This window comes from Chlamydomonas reinhardtii, chromosome 4 (assembly GCF_000002595.2).
Source record: "Chlamydomonas reinhardtii strain CC-503 cw92 mt+ chromosome 4, whole genome shotgun sequence".
Lineage (NCBI taxonomy): Eukaryota > Viridiplantae > Chlorophyta > Chlorophyceae > Chlamydomonadales > Chlamydomonadaceae > Chlamydomonas > Chlamydomonas reinhardtii.
The window spans coordinates 571087-586391 of NC_057007.1; the positions used below are offsets into that span (position 1 = coordinate 571087).

A 15305-nucleotide genomic window follows, 5' to 3' on the forward strand; every position below is an offset into this window, starting at 1 on the left:
GGGGGGGGGGGGTGCATGCATCAGCAGCAGGTGGCAGGTGGGGTGTGAATAGCTAGGGCGTGCGTGCCGGGGGATTGTGTATGCATGTACGGCAGGCGTGCGCATCGCAGCGTGCTCGCAGGGTGCAGGTAGAGCTGGGTTAGCGTACACACACACTCAGCTGCCCCATGAACTTCCTAAACCCCGCGGGTGGGTACGGTATCCCGCATCTATCTCGCTCCCGTGTTCAAAACCACCGCGAGGCCACCCACCCACGCACGCACTAAACCCACAACGTACAAGCCACCCGCCCACCTTGGAGGCGCCGCTGGTGCAGCGCTGCATGAGCTCGCGCACGTTGGCGACAACAATGTCCTCCTCCTCCTCAATGGCCTCCTGGATCCGCTGCTGCCGGGCCTCCGCCTCCTCCACCTTCTTCCTCTGCGCTTGCCACATCTGCTTCGCCTGCTGCAGCCGCTGCCTCCGCATCTGCAGGCTTTGGTCTTGCTGCTGGTGCGTGCGGCTGGCGCGGAGCCGGCATGCCGCCGTGCACCAGGACCGGCTGCGGCTGCACCGCCGGGTACGGGTGCGGGTACGGCACGCAAGCCACGCGGTTGGCCAGCTGGATGTGCTGCTGCTGCTCAAGCAGCTGAGTCGCCATCAGGAGCTTGACCGGAGCCCCCACGAGCAGCCGCGGCGCCGCCACGGCCGCGGCGCCAGCGGTAGCCTGAACCACAGGCGGCCCCATCATCAGTTGCACCGCCGGCCACGCCACGTACCGCGGCCCCGCCTGCTGGTGCTGGTGCTGGTGCTGGTGCACTAGCATGATGGGCGGCGGCGGAGGCCGGAAGGTCACAAGCTTGGGTGCCAGCGCGCCGGCGTCGGCGGCAGCGGCGGCGACGGGTGCCACCATCCGGCATGGCACGGCGGCGGCAGTGGCAACGGGTGCCACCATCCGGCATGGCACGGCGGCGGCGGCGGCGACAGGTGCCACAATTCGGCCGGGCACGGCGGCGGCGGCGGCGGCGACGGGTGCCATCACCCGGCGGGCGACGGCGGCCGCGACGTGCGCTGCCTTCTGGATGGCGGCAGTGGCGAGGTGGGGCAGCAGGCACCCTACCAAGCTGCGGAGCATCAGGCCCGAGCCACTGCTGCTGCTGCCAGGGCCAGTGCCAGCGGTGGCCGCCTTGCCGCCCTCGTCGCCCTGCACCCGCATGGGCGGCCGGTAGGGGCGGCAGCGGCCCTCCATGCGGCGGGCTCCTGATGAGCCAGCAGTCGTAGCAGCAGCGACAGTGGATTCGGCGGCGTGGGACTGGGGTGCAGGCTTAATACCGGGCACGCAGGAGGTGGGTAGTGTGGTGGATGCGGCAGGCAGCGCGGGGCTGGTGCTGGTGGAGGAGGAGGAGGATGGGCAATAGAGGACTTGGAAGCCACTCTTGACCGAGGCGGTCGCGTTGGTGCCACCAGCAGTCTTGTTGCTGCCCGTGTTGTTGTTGGTGTTGGTGTTGGTCGAGGGCGCCTGGCGCGATGATGAGCCGTTGGAGACCCCACCGCTGCCGGCGGCCGCGTCAGACCCGCTGCCGCCGCTGCTAGGAGAGGGCGCGGGCACATGGCCAGCCTTAGCCGTGGTCGAGGCGCCACCGCCAAAGGCGGCACGGCGCTTCGCCGCCAGAAGCTTGGCGCGGAAACCGCCGGTCGGTTTGGGTTTGGCCGCGGCCTTGTGCTCGCCGCCCTTGGACAGGAGACTGCGGGCGCTGGACTTCTGGTTGTTGCAGTCCTGTTGGAGGGCGCGGGCGGGGCGGGGCGGGGCGGGGCGGGGCGGGGCGGGGCGGGGTGGGGTGGGGCGGGGCGGGGCGGGGCGGGGTCAAAAAGCGTCGAGGGGCGGGCGAGCGAGGAGCGAGCAGCAGGCGCATGCGCTAGATGGAGCGAGTATGGGTCAATGGAACATCGACCCGCACTCTAGCTATCGCAACCCTTCCCTCCCGGTCCTGAATGCACGCACCTGCATGTTGCTGCTGTGGCCTATGTGCCGCTCCTTGGCCTTGGGCAGCCTCGCTCGCAAAGTGTGCTGCTGCAGCTCCAGCAGGTCGCAATCCTGCACACACAGGCAGATGAGGGCTACTTACACCATATGTCAAAAGACGGCAACGGCCCCACAAACGAGCTTCCACTGCGCAAGTGTTCTATCTAGACATGTCAGTTGCAGGTCGTTGTTGCAGGGCCCGAACAGCTATGCAGACCTCACCACTGACCTCCCAATCACCACCACTGAGTACGCCTATGATTGTTTAACTCACCATGCCGCTAGGCTGCTCTTGCCGCCGCATACAGAACGGGAGAGGCCTGGGCGAGCACAACGGGGAAAGGTTGCAGCTTAGCGATGTGCCGCCTCAGCTCGCCAGGGGCGGTGTCACTGGTCTAACGTCTTACAGCAATGCACAATGTGACCGGTGAAGCGGCTCCTCGCGCCAGGACCAGCGAGAGCAGGGAGTGCGCACAGCCGAGATCATCCATCGAGGGACCCAGCCCCGCACCACGCCTAATCCAACTAGCTTGTGTGACCATTGCTTCAATGTAACTTCCTCAGCTGCCTTTGAGTGCGTGAAACAGGTGGGTCCGCTGGTCCGCAGCAGCCTCAGGCTTACCAGGAGCGCGTTTCCGTCCGTCGGAAGCGTGTGCGCCTCTTGCAGTGCCGCCCACGCACTCGATGCGTGTCGCCACAAGCAACAAGCGTCACAGTGAGCCGATGCTGCAAGTTGAGGGCCTTTGATAGGAAAAGCGAGGAAGAAGACGCAAGTCGGAAATAGTTAGCTAGGCGAGGCTCTGGGGCTTGAGAGGAAAGCTAGTTGTATGTATGTGTGTGCGCGTATGAGCTCACTGAAAGCTTTTGCTATAGAACGCCGCGCGTGGCCCAAGTAAAGAATGGCCCCCAAACGAAAAGAAGCCCCATCCCGCTTGACCGTGGGTTGACCCGCGCGGAATGCCCTGGAAAGCTGCTCCATATGAATACCTTAATTTGCTAAGCCAGCCTTAAGTGACAGCGCTTGGAGCCAAGCGCACCCAGTAGCGCGCCTGCAAGTAGTGCCGTGGCCGCGCCTGCGCTGCGGTTGCTGCAAAGCGGGTGCAAAGGCAAAAGCTGAATTCTGTGCATAAAAAGCGCTGGAAGAGAGCTGAAAGCGTACACAGGCGCTTTGAGCCCGCAGCGCGGACTTGCTCCAGCCCAGCCATGCGCCCAGCAGCCCTGATGCGCTAATGCAAGAGATTCTGCATAATCGGCATAGCAGGCGCTTTGATTGTGGAGCTAGGGCTGAGCCGGATGCGTTTTCCCGCGCTTGGGCGCTGCGCCCGGTGCCTTGTTAACGAAGTGCTTGCGAGTGAATGCGAATGCAAGACGCCGTCGCGAGCTCCAGGCTAGCAATAAACATCACGAAAGAAGTTAGTGTCAGCGGCAATGCGGTTACTTGTTACCTTCGAGACGAGACACCGGTGCGCGCTCCACGCTGCTCCGCATTCGGCACGCCAAACGGAGTCCGAGTGTCGTGGAGACTGCTGCCGCTTGCAGGGGCGGACGCGTTCCAGCTCGCAACTAGGCTGCTGCCATTCGCCGCGACAACGCGAAACCCACAAAATGCACCCACCTGGAACGGAGCCAGGCATCCGCGGGCGCCCATGGAGCATATGCGTGGGCAAGCGGAAAGAAACGGGAGAAGAAAGAAGCGGCGTGGCGGATGTCAGTAGCCGATGCCGGGCAAAGCTGCCGAGCAAGTGAAGCAGGGTGGCTGCCTAGCTGGGGCCGGGCTGATTAGAGGGCTGAACGGCGGCTGCACCGGGCGAGCTGTACTGGTAGTATGTACTGGCGCCGGCCAAGCGTGGTAAGTATGGGCGCCGCTGCATGGATCCCGCCCCCATGTGCCGCGGCGAGGCTGGCGACGATGCAGTGGCGTACAGCTGACAGCTGAGACGGACGGGCGCGGACCGCTGTGCGGTTCCCCACACCCGTCCAGGGACCGGCCCACGCACGGTGCAGCGGGGCCGGCCGGGTGGGGGAACCGTGCTGACAGCTGAGTGGGCGGCGGGCGGAGGGCTGGCCGAGCTCGGTGCGTGTCCACGGCATGTACCCGAAACCGCTGAAAAGCCAAACCAAGAAACAAATTCTCCAGAACCAAATAACCAAGGTGTAAGACGACGACGACCCGTCCGCGCAGTGCTGCAATCGCGTGCATGCGGCCGCGTGAATGCTCAGGCTGCACCCGCAAGCGGGAGGCTCGCCAGTTCCAAACGCTCGAGGGCGGAACCTCGAGTGGGTCCCTGCCACTGGGCAACAGATACCGGCGTGAACTTGCCGGGGCCCAGGGGCGATTATCCCTGATACGCCCTGTTAACGAAGTGCTTGCGAGTGAATGCGAATGCAAGACGCCGTCGCGAGCTCCAGGCTAGCAATAAACATCACGAAAGAAGTTAGTGTCAGCGGCAATGCGGTTACTTGTTACCTTCGAGACGAGACACCGGTGCGCGCTCCACGCTGCTCCGCATTCGGCACGCCAAACGGAGTCCGAGTGTCGTGGAGACTGCTGCCGCTTGCAGGGGCGGACGCGTTCCAGCTCGCAACTAGGCTGCTGCCATTCGCCGCGACAACGCGAAACCCACAAAATGCACCCACCTGGAACGGAGCCAGGCATCCGCGGGCGCCCATGGAGCATATGCGTGGGCAAGCGGAAAGAAACGGGAGAAGAAAGAAGCGGCGTGGCGGATGTCAGTAGCCGATGCCGGGCAAAGCTGCCGAGCAAGTGAAGCAGGGTGGCTGCCTAGCTGGGGCCGGGCTGATTAGAGGGCTGAACGGCGGCTGCACCGGGCGAGCTGTACTGGTAGTATGTACTGGCGCCGGCCAAGCGTGGTAAGTATGGGCGCCGCTGCATGGATCCCGCCCCCATGTGCCGCGGCGAGGCTGGCGACGATGCAGTGGCGTACAGCTGCCTTATCTCGGGCTTGAAAGCGGCCGAGTACAGGCGTCGCAAGGAAATGTACGCCAGATCCATAGCTAGCTATGACCCGCGGCGGGTCGCGCACACTTCAGGCGGCCAGCGGGCTCACTTGGTGTTGCAACCGTGAAGGAACCGCGAATGCAGCGCGATTGTGCGTGATGATGATGTGGTGTCGTGTTCGTGTGTGCTCTATCTGGAGTAAACCGCAGCGGCACTGCTGCAGCAGGCGACGACGCAGAATCATGCTGATGAAAGTTCTCGGGGCGGCACGCTCCCACGCGCCTGCTAGCCGCCTACTATCCGTGATCTTGAAGAATGCTTGTAATAACCACACATAACGTACGCACAGAAGTCATTTGGTGCCAAAGCTGGGCCTGGCTGGGAGCACGCCCTTTCCCTGGAGCGGTACCCGCCGCTTGCACCCGGCCCACACTGGCCCACCCGCCCACCCTGCGCTCGGACCAAGCAAGCGACCGACACCACCCCTGCGCCCGGCCTAGCTAGCCAAGCCCCCAGAAAATGAACCGTGATGTGCGCTAAAGCGTCAAGCACTGGAATGCTTTGTGGATGGCGCGAGTGCCTGTGCGGTGATTCCGGTGCGATTGTCAGCCATTGGTGCCTGGTCGTGCGTGTCGAAGCATGGGTCAAGCAACAGGCGTGCGTAGTGGTCGGATAGCGGCTGCGTGCTGCATCGTGTGCCGTGCCCTGCGGGCTCCTGGGGGGTTACTTGCCTGGGGTTGCACAAGCATGTGCTTGTTTCCCATTTCCTCTTCCTGTATTTCCCGTTTTCCTCCTCGTCCCGTACATCTGGTTAGTTTCGTACGTGCCTCGTTCGTTCTGTGCCTGGTGTGCATGCCCTCCACGTGTGCCCACGCACCTCTTCCCTGGCACTCTACACTTTATTCCTTTGAGGCAAGGGGACTGAATGCATTCACGCAGGGGCGGGGAGGAGTGGCGGGCCGGGAGCGAGCCAGGGCGGCCTCCCATATGCCCATGAAAACACCACAGCACCGACTGAAGCTCTCCACGACATGGCCCCCGCTCGCCTGCTTATTACTGTGGCCCCCTCCGGTGAACGTGACACCATTGCCCAGCTGTAACATCATCGGCGCCGCAACTTCGGACCCACGGCGATGTCGCGGTAGGTGATCAGGTGATGAGTGATGATGGCGGCATGCATGTCACCGCCGCGCCGCCGCGCCTGGCCCGCGCACGCTAGTCCTGGCCGCGCGTTCTGACATTGTCTTTATGATGACTGTGCCATGCCGATTAATTGAGAGGTGCTGGCGTGCAGGAGCTTTTGCAGGCAGCTAACGAGACGTTGCGTGCACTGACGGCCCCGCCCTGCCCCGCTTGGCGTTCTTGCACACGCGCATTGTCCCACCTTCAACCGTCGGCAATTTACCAGCATGCATGACCGGACCCGCGACATTATAGCGCCTGCCGCGTGTTCATACACATGTTCGGCACCGGTGCGAGCTGTCGGTCCAGGTCTCCAGGCCACCCTTTCCACAGCGGACCATCCTGCTGGCCCGAGTAGTAGTGCGGCTGGGCCTGCTGCGTATTTGACCTGCGCCCACCGGGTTGGTAAAGCCCATCTACCGTATCCACGCCACACACACTCCCACATGGCTGTACGGTGTCTGAGCTTTCGGCATGCCAAAGCAGGGATTCAAAACACCTCAACGCTTTTGAAGTGTCGATGCAATTGCCCTTCCTGGCAGCCTGCACGTCACGTCCTGATCACCGCAGTCCAGGACCTTCCACTGCCTCCTTGTGAGCAAGCAACCTCGTGTGACTCGTACACACAACACGTCTCTACGCTTGCCGCTAGTGCCAAGACGCCAAGGGCGACACTGTCGACGAAGATCTATTACCGTACCTTTGTTTAACACACAGCCTACAACTTGCTTTTGCCGTCACAACACGCCTCTACTGCGGCCCCGCAAAGCGCTGCAGCCGCAGGCGCCGCAGCTCCTCCGCGTCCGCATCCGCCTCGCCAGCTGCCGCGCCGTCCTCCGCTGCTCCGCCAGCCGCGCCGGTGTGGCCCCCCTCCGCAGGACTGACCGCTGCCGCCGCCTCGGGCTTCGCAGCCTGGCCAGCCTCCGACACAGCTGCCGCCAACGGCGGCGCAGCTTCCTCCACCTTTGTGCCAGCCGCCTGCCCCGCGCTGGCCTCCGCTGGGGAAGCCTCCGGCTGGGCAGTTGCAGGAGCAGCGGTGGAGGCCCCAGCAGCGGCAGCCGCCGGCTCCGACGGGACATTGCTAGCGCTGGCTGGCGAGGTGGCCGCAGCGCCATCGGCGCTGGCCGCAACCCCGCCGCTGCCGTCGGAAGGCGCCGCGGGCTCAGCCGCCGGCGCCGCCGCTGCAGCTGCGGGCTTCTGCTCCTGCGCCGCCGGCTGCTGTGGCTGCGCGGCCTGCTGCACCGCTGCTGCTGCTGGCGCCCGTGGCGCCACCGGCCGCCGCCGCCGCGGCTGCCGGCATGGGCACGGGGGCCAGGTGCGGCATGAGGCCGCCGCCGCCCGGCGCCAGCGGGTTGGGCATCATCAGCGGCCCCAAGCCGCCGGCGCTCAGGCCCGGCGGGAACATGGCGCCTGGGAAACCGAAGCCGCCGGCGCCCGGCAGCCCGCCAAAGCCCATGGGGTTGAACAGCCCCATCATCGCCGCGGCCAGCATTGGAGCCGCCGCCGGCGGCGCCGCCGCGGCCGCCGTGGCGGCGGCGGCGGCCGACCACATGGGCGGGTAGGCGGAGGCGCCGCCAGCGCCAGCGGCGCCGTCCAGCGGCGGAACAGCCGCCGCGGCGCCCAGCCCGCCGGCAAAGGGCGGCGGGATGGTGGGGTAGGGGTCCGCCGCCGGGGCGCCGCCGCCAGGGGCGCCGACGGTGGGGCCGGGTCCGCCGCCGCCGGTTGCGACCGGAAGTCCGCCGGCTCCGTAGCGCGCCGCCATGGCCTCCAGGCTGCGGATGCGCGCTTGCATGAAGTTGTGCTCCGCCACGTAGGCCAGCTGCAGCGGACTGCGGGCGGGGTACACCGACGCCGCCGCGCGCAGCCACTGGGCTGAGCTGTAGTGCAGCTGTGCGGCGAGGCGGGGGAGGCGGGGAAAGGGTGGAGGAGATAGGGGTGGTGTGGAGTGGAATGGGAATAAACAAAAGCACAGGTGCTGCAAACAATGCGCATCAGCAAAATTCACAAACGGTTGTAGCACAGTGCTCGTATCTTCCATCTACACTGTAGAAATCTGCCCAAAATCCGCCGAAGGCGGAGAAAAAATTTTGGGTTTGGGTGCCACGCATCTACGCAGTGTAGACGGTTTTGGCCGGTTTTGGCGCAAAAATGGGGGAAGCGTAGACGTTTTGGGGGGCTTGGGGGCTTAAGTGTAGATGCCGCGGTCAGGGTCATCTACGCATGTGTAGATGCCGGGTGCCTGAGGGCATCTACAAGATACGAGCACTGTTGTAGCACATGGAAACTGTACATATTCATTCGTGTCCGCCAGGTCTCAGCCCAATGGCCGCGACCGCACCTTCAGGATCTCCTTGATCGCCGGCGCCATGGAGCCAACAAATGGGGCGGCTGGGTGGCCGGCACCCGCACCGGCATCACCACCCTCCGCGCCGCCAGCTGCCGGCGGCGCGTGCGCTGAAGAGTTAGCAGCAGCAGCCGCAGGAAAGCCGGAAGCTCCAGCCCCGGAGCCGTGCGCGGACGCGCGGGCGGCGGCGGGCGTGGCCGCAGCAGGCGTGGCGCTTGCCGCAGCAGGGGTTCAGGGGCCGCGGACTGGGTGGGCGGGGTGTGGTGGCGGTGCCGCAGCTCCGCGACGCCCGCCGCAGCGCCTGCGTACGGCTCGGCTGGGTGGTGCACGGCCGCCGCGGCGTCGCCGACCGCGCTAGCGGCACCAGCCGCCGCGCCGCCAGCCGCCGCGTGGTGCGCGTCAGCCGCCGCCTCCACTGCCGCCGGCTGCTGTTGCAGCGGGCTCACCGCACCTGGCGGCGGCTGCGTGGGCGGGACCTCATTAGGAGCGGGATCTTTCTTCTGCTGCATCTGCCAATGCAGCCCCGGTGTTTGCTGCTAGCTACTGCTGCCGCAGCCGCTCCTCCTTGGGCCGCTGCAGCATGCGAAATCCCGCGCATACGTACCCGCAGCCGCACCCGCAGCCGCACGCACCCGACCATGCTCCATGGCACTAATTTGTGCCACCGCTGCTTTGGCCACTGCACAGTCCCAGAAGTGGTCCTGTCGTGGCGTGATCAGGGGAGGGGGCGGCTGGGCCCACCTACCCAGGTCTACCTCATACGCGTGACCATGCGCATACTGCCCGTTGGCATGTCGGTCCCTCGCAATAGTTTGCTGGAATGGCCTTTTGCTAGACGTCGGCAACTCCAACACCATCCAAGTATATCAATATGATTCATGAAGGTGCTGTTTGCTAAGACTCTTATTGGAGCGCCGTTCCTTGTATGATTGTAACATGTATGCCCGAATGCTCTATCTGTCGCGGCCATCCACTACATGCCCACTCAATACATGAAGCTATAAAGAATACATTGATCGTGGGTATGGCTCGATTTGAGTCGCACCAAGCAATTTGCCGACCAGCGACCACGATTGCCCAAGCCAGCCCGCCACTAGTCCGCGTCACTGTATGTGCATCCTACAAACCAGCTCATATTGCTTGAATGAATTCGGGTGGCCATTACTGTGGCTTTCGAGCCACGTCTATGTCGTATCTCCCAGACGGCCGCTTTCATGCGGACAAAGCACTCGAGGCAAATTGCGCTAAATATTGGCAACATGTCACGATTCTGCTGGTCTAGGCTCTGCCTACAAAGGAGGTATTGCACACCCAGGAGAGCGGGATCAACGCAGCAGACTTGACATTGCAACTGGCTTCAAGTCATCGCGCGTGGCACGGCCTATGCACGACTGTCGGGTAGGCGACTACTTGGCCCTGCAACAAGAGAATTGCGACGATGCACTCGACCAAGCCTTCGCGCACGGCCCGAACCGCGACAGGCTTGCAATGTTTGCATTCATAGTGTCATTATGTAGACACTTGCACAGTGTGGTGGGCACAGCGCCCACGAATTGATTCCTCGCTTGTCGTCGGAGACACGCGAAGTGCTGGGGCCATACATGGCATCGTATCCAGGCACAGCCATACTTCATTATAGACATACATGTATCGTGACCGAAGGTGTCGAGGGCCACACGCCGACCAAGTTTAGCGCGTGCCGTAAGCATGTCGGCACTCGCGCATCAGCAAGACGCTCAGCAGTCGACCGCCGAAGACGACCGACTCTAAAGATTGTTAAACGTTGCTGACCCAGGTCACTCATCTGGGTTGCCCGCGCCTGCACGCTCTGCTCCACTGTTGAGTGTTGGGAACGGCAGAAGCTGGATATGGGATGTCTTCCAAGAGGCGCAATCCGTTTACAGGATGGTGACGTCTATGCTGATTTGAGTGCAGGTGCGGGAGTGGACCGCATGGTGGGCCTCTGTGCCCACGCCCAATGTTCGACCAGGTGGAATCGCTCCCTCATTTCGCAGCTACCAGCGCTTCCTGGGCAATGCGGCAACCAAACCGTCACCACTGGAAAGCCGGTGGAGCCGTGGCTCCGAGCCCACACGCCTGCACCATCCGCCTCACCACATGGACCTGCACCTGCGCCCACAGTCCTGCCATATACGGATATACCAGTCCTGCCAGTTCGGTCGTTCCTGCGCCTGCACCAAACAGCTTTGCTCTCCTCCATACCCACATCCACCACACCAACCACCTCAACTACTTCTTGCTCGCCCCGACTTCATCTTGGCCTTCTCGCGCTCCTCCGCGCTGTCGTCGCTGTCATCGCTGCCGTCCTCGTCCCCGCTGACCTCCTCCCACTCCGACTCGCTGTCCTCCGCCGCCCTCTGCAGCGGCTCCTCGCCCACCGTGTTCTCACGGATCTGGGGATGCGGGGGTTGTGGGTGGGGAAAGCAAGGGTTGGATGAGGGGAGGGGACGAGGGGGCAGGAGCCAGCGTCGGCCAGGCGGGAGCGGAGGGGGGCGAGCCCGTAGGAATAAAGTACAGTCAAGTAGCACGGGGCGCTAGGCAGGCCAAGAGACGTAACAGCCCCCCTTCCTTTTCTATGGAAAAGCACACAGCACACAGCACGCACCAGCTGCCAGCCGTCCAGCTCCAATGCGTCCAGGCACCACATGTCGTCCAGCGTGACCTCCTTGGAGCCGATCTGGGTGGTGTGGGAGTGAGGAGGAAGAGGGCGGCGTGTGAGGGTGGGGATGAGTGACGAAGCAAGGACTGCGGCGGGAAGGACTTGAGACTGGGTGGGGTCGCAGCATTTGGGTGCACGGTGTTCTGGAACGTTTACCACTACCCGCCCCCCCCCCCCCAATCTCACGAGGCGCTCCATTCTTACGGGTACAGACGCACACACGCAGCAACCCAGCCATGAAGGGCACCATGTGCACGTAGACACCATGCAGAACCTCCACACATACACACATACACACACGAGTTGCCGCGGGCTCACCTCCACGATGTCGCACAGCAGCCACAGCGCATTAGCCACCACCGCCATCTGCACGACACGGCAACGAGAGAGCCCCAGTCAACTCGGCTTGATAGTTTCCATGCATTGCGTCATGTTACAAGTTGTGAGGGCGGCTCCGCCGCCGGGGAGGGTACCTGCAAGCAGAGAACTGCGGTCTTCGTGCGGGGTTGGGAGGGCGAGCCCGAACCGCCGTGTCAGACCGCGCAGTCAGGGACGACGGTAGTCAGTACTGACAGAAGGAAACTCGCAAAGTAGCGAGCGCGACCCCGCGCTCCGCTACTAAACCGGGCCCACCGCCCATGCGGCGCATGGGCCCCAATGAACAAACACACACGCCACGCCCCTTCGGGGCCCACAACAACGTACACTCCGAACGCAGGAAACCTCGCTGCGCTCGAGCGGAAACCATCAGTTTCATTCCGCACTTCAGGCCAGATAGTCCCGCACTGCCCGCCATTCTTTTCCCCACAAGCACTTTCCCCGGCTACAAGTCGGGCAATCTAGCCCTTCTAGCCCTTCCCGTCGTCATCCCTCCCTCCCTCCCTTGCGCCACGCACCAGCGCCCCGATGCGCGCCCTGGGCTTGGGCATGTTGAGGCTGGACAGGTCCAGGCCGAAGGTGGCGGGGCTGTACAGCAGCTCAGACACCACACCGCCAATGCGGGTGGCGATGTAGGCCATGCGAACCTTGTAGCCGCGGTAGCTGCGGGGGAAGGAACGTGGGCGGTGGGGTTGTGGACGGAGCAGTGTAGCGACCGCGCCAGGTCTTGTCCCTGATGGCATTTGCATCGCTCCGCCAGCTGCCAGCTCCTTTCCAGTTTGTGCTGTCTGTGCCGCCCGCAGGCCAGCCCCACTAAACCGCATCCGCCCCTTCTCTGGCTCCCACCGGGCTCCCACCTGCCCTGACCCCCACCTAGCCTGACCCCACCTGGCCTGACCCCCACCTAGCCTGACCCCACCTGGCCTGACCCCCACCTAGCCTGACCCCACCTGGCCTGACCCCACATAGCGTTGGCCCCCACCCGCCGTTCAACTGGCCCCGAACTCTGGGTGGCCCCCACCTGGTCCAAACCTAGGCTGGCCCCCACCTACGCGCCAGCCCCCACCTGGCCTGGATCTTGACCGCCGCACGGTACAGGGCGCTGTTCTTGTCTGAGGTCATGGCCCCCAGCTTGCCCGCCTGCTCTTGGGACACGCACGGAGGCGCCGGAGCAGACTTGGCGGGCGCTGAGGCGGCGGAGGTAGAGGCGGCTGCGCCGTCGGCAGCAGCAGCTGCGGCCGCGTCTTCCCCGCCTCCGCATCTGCCGAGCACAGCAGGCATGGGGCCCAGCAGATGTCTCAAGAAGTCTGTTGTCGCGGCAAACCAAACTGAATCCGGCACATCAAGGCCGCTGTACCTCCGCCACATCTCCCCCAACCGCTCCAGCCCGTCACACTGTCCCTCACCCGCTATTCCAGCCTTCTTGCCCTTTGCGTCCGCAGGCGGCCGCAGCTCCGCGGCGAACCAGCGGCGGCGCCCAAAGTTAATTGTGTACAGGTCGTTGTGGAACTCGGACGACAAGTCCTCGCCGCCCTGCAGTGGTGTGGACTCCTTAGCGAGTGGAATGCAGGAAAGAGAATAGCACGCATTCGCGCATATAAGTGCGGAGCGCCAGGCCCTGTACCCGGATAAGCCTGATCAGGCCGCATGTGAACGCTGTTCCCACCCAGCACGAGCCAAGAACCCTATTTCCAAAACCGCCGCCTCCCGAGCAGATCATTCACCCATTCTACCATTCTCCTCCCGTCCTCCCCCGGAATCGTACCTTGACCTCATTGTCCGACACGCCACCGAACACAAAGGCGCGCGGCCCCGCCTTGGGGTGCGCGTGCGCTGACAGTGCGAAGGAGGCGCGGGCGCCCGGGGCCATGCCCACCTTTTTGACGCGCTCCCACTGCGGGGTAAAGCAGTGCACAGCAAACACACGGGTAGAAGGCTCAGCGGTGCACGAGTTGGGGGCTGGGAAGTGAAACAGCAGCGGTGGATACATCGTGTGCGCCGAAGGCGGAGGGTTCGGTGTGGCCGCATCGGGTACATCTCTGGGCCCCTCACTTTTAGTGGGTGGTCAGGGACGTTGGCAGCATAGTGGTATCATGCTTCTAGTGGCCTCACCTCAACATGACCAGCTGGATGTTGTGCTGCTGCTGCTGAAGCAGCTGAGGCGCCATCAGGAGCTTGACCGAAGCCCCCACGAGCAGCCGCGGCGCCGTGGGGGCTCCGGTCAAGCCCCTGATAACACCTCAGCTGCTTCAGCAGCAGCCGCACATCCAACTGGTTGAGGTGAGGTGAGGCCACTAGAACCACTTTGTGCTTTGCGCGGGAGTGGGGCGTGGGACGTGCTAGCCACCCTTGGCGGCAGTGTTGATCATGAAGCATGACACCATTGTGCTGCCAACGTCCGACCACCACTAAACATTGAAGGGCCCAGAGATGTACCTGATGCAGCCACATCGAACCCTCTGCCTTCGGCGCACACGATGTATTCACCGCTGCTGTTGCACTTTCCAGCCCCCAACTCGTGCACCGCTGCGCCTTCCACCCGTGTGTTTGCTGTCCACTGCTTCACCCCGCCCGTCCTCCTCCTCCACCACCAGCAGCCCCGCGCTGCCTGCTGCCTGCCGCCACACAACCCACCCCCTGCATGCCCGGTACCACGCCTGTACCCCAGTCCAACGCCGCTGCCACCACCGTTGCTGTTGCTGCTACGACTGCTCGTTCATCAGGAGCCCGCCGCATGGAGGGCCGCTGCCGCCCCTACCGGCCGCCCATGCGGGTGCAGGGCGCCGAGGGCGGCAAGGCGGCCACCGCTGGCAGTGGCCCTGGCAGCAGCGGCAGTGGCTCGGGCCTGATGCTCCGCAGCTTGGTAGGGTGCCTGCTGCCCCACCTCGCCGCTGCCGCCGCAGTCGAGAAGACAGTGCACGACGGCCGACAGGTCCTGTGTGTGGGTGGGGGATGGATCGGCAGTGTGGGTTGGTAGGGTGGCAGGAAGGGCGAGACAATGAAGTGCTTGCCGCTCGCAGACCTCCTGCCGACGCACGGCGGCGTGCCCGCTGCCAGGCCCGCAGTTCGAGGCCCGATGCATCCGTGCCGCAGCAATGCGGCACCGGTAAAGGCAGCCCATGTTCCGTTTCCCGGCAGATGCTAGCCTCAGGCCCGTCAACTTCTCCAAAAAGCCATTACGACAATCCAACTACCCGACAATCCGCCAAGCCGCAGCCTTACCCGCGCTGCTGTCATCACGCGGCGCCTGCGCACCCCCTGCTGCTGCTGCTGGTGCTGGTCTGCCTCCTGGTCTTGCCAGCAGCAGGTAATTAGCCCCCCGCGCTCCCGGCGCCGTCTCCCAGCATGCGCCTCCCGCCTCCCGCCTCCCGCCACCCACCCGCCCACCCACCCGCCCAACCTGCCGCACCTGGCGGAACCTGAGGAAGTCGTGCATGCGCGACCTGAAGTTGCGGAAGGTGCTGTACAGGTCGCGCACCAGGTCGCACACAGCAACGGCGCCGCGGCCCAAAGGTGCCTGCGGCCGGCAGGTCCTGTGTGTGGGGATGGATCGGCAGAGTGGGTTGGTGGGGTGGCAGGAAGTGCTGGTGCTGGTGCACTGGCATGATGGGCGGCGGCGGAGGCCGTAAGGGCACGAGCTTGGGCGCCAGCGCGCCGGCGTCGGCGGCAGCGGCGACGGGGGCCACCATCCGGCAGGGCACGGCGGCGGCGGGCACGGCGGCCCTCCGGCGCGGTACCGGGCACGCAGGGGGTGGGTAGT

General features: G+C 64.4%; 3 protein-coding genes across 3 annotated transcripts in view; all 3 read right to left on the reverse strand.

Annotated features, from left to right (window-relative positions):
* Positions 1-129: 129 nt before the first annotated feature.
* Positions 130-3395, reverse strand: CHLRE_04g217936v5 (uncharacterized protein). Its single transcript, XM_043061769.1, has 4 exons — positions 2625-3395; positions 2277-2322; positions 1982-2074; positions 130-1756 (listed from the first exon to the last, which is right to left on the reverse strand). Exons 2-4 carry the CDS (start codon positions 2304-2306, stop codon positions 365-367), a joined length of 1515 nt encoding a protein of 504 aa, XP_042925025.1. The 5' UTR covers positions 2307-2322; positions 2625-3395; the 3' UTR covers positions 130-364.
* Positions 3396-6269: 2874 nt separating this feature from the next.
* Positions 6270-9985, reverse strand: CHLRE_04g217937v5 (uncharacterized protein). Its single transcript, XM_043061770.1, has 5 exons — positions 9233-9985; positions 9120-9188; positions 8553-9060; positions 7528-8031; positions 6270-7433 (listed from the first exon to the last, which is right to left on the reverse strand). Exons 3-5 carry the CDS (start codon positions 8994-8996, stop codon positions 6894-6896), a joined length of 1488 nt encoding a protein of 495 aa, XP_042925026.1. The 5' UTR covers positions 8997-9060; positions 9120-9188; positions 9233-9985; the 3' UTR covers positions 6270-6893.
* Positions 9986-10373: 388 nt separating this feature from the next.
* The window catches only part of CHLRE_04g217938v5 (uncharacterized protein), an 11872-nt gene continuing 6940 nt past the window's right edge, over positions 10374-15305 (reverse strand). The window contains exons 12-22 of the mRNA XM_043061771.1: positions 14955-15062; positions 14430-14480; positions 13658-13816; positions 13311-13439; positions 12952-13078; positions 12763-12806; positions 12612-12685; positions 12064-12208; positions 11486-11533; positions 11114-11185; positions 10374-10901 (exon numbers count right to left, since the gene is read on the reverse strand). Coding sequence (XP_042925027.1) covers positions 10734-10901; positions 11114-11185; positions 11486-11533; positions 12064-12208; positions 12612-12685; positions 12763-12806; positions 12952-13078; positions 13311-13439; positions 13658-13816; positions 14430-14480; positions 14955-15062 — 1125 coding nt within the window. The 3' untranslated portion in view covers positions 10374-10733. The remainder of the gene's footprint in view (positions 10902-11113; positions 11186-11485; positions 11534-12063; positions 12209-12611; positions 12686-12762; positions 12807-12951; positions 13079-13310; positions 13440-13657; positions 13817-14429; positions 14481-14954; positions 15063-15305) is intronic.

Bases quoted from the DNA above. Each gene is read 5' to 3' on its own strand.
- CHLRE_04g217937v5 (XM_043061770.1), bottom strand. From the start codon at position 8,996: ATGCAGCAGAAGAAAGATCCCGCTCCTAATGAGGTCCCGCCCACGCAG. The intron at 8,032-8,552 runs GTGCGGGTGCCG...CTCGCCGCACAG, and splicing joins CGCGGAGGGTGGTGATGCCG to CTGCACTACAGCTCAGCCCA. The intron at 7,434-7,527 runs GCCGGCGGCTTG...CCATGCCGGCAG, and splicing joins TGTTCCCGCCGGGCCTGAGC to CCGCGGCGGCGGCGGCCGGT.
- CHLRE_04g217936v5 (XM_043061769.1), bottom strand. From the start codon at position 2,306: ATGCGGCGGCAAGAGCAGCCTAGCGGCATG. The intron at 2,075-2,276 runs GTGAGTTAAACA...CTGTGTGTGCAG, and splicing joins AAGAGCAGCCTAGCGGCATG to GATTGCGACCTGCTGGAGCT. The intron at 1,757-1,981 runs GTGCGTGCATTC...GCCCTCCAACAG, and splicing joins GCCACAGCAGCAACATGCAG to GACTGCAACAACCAGAAGTC.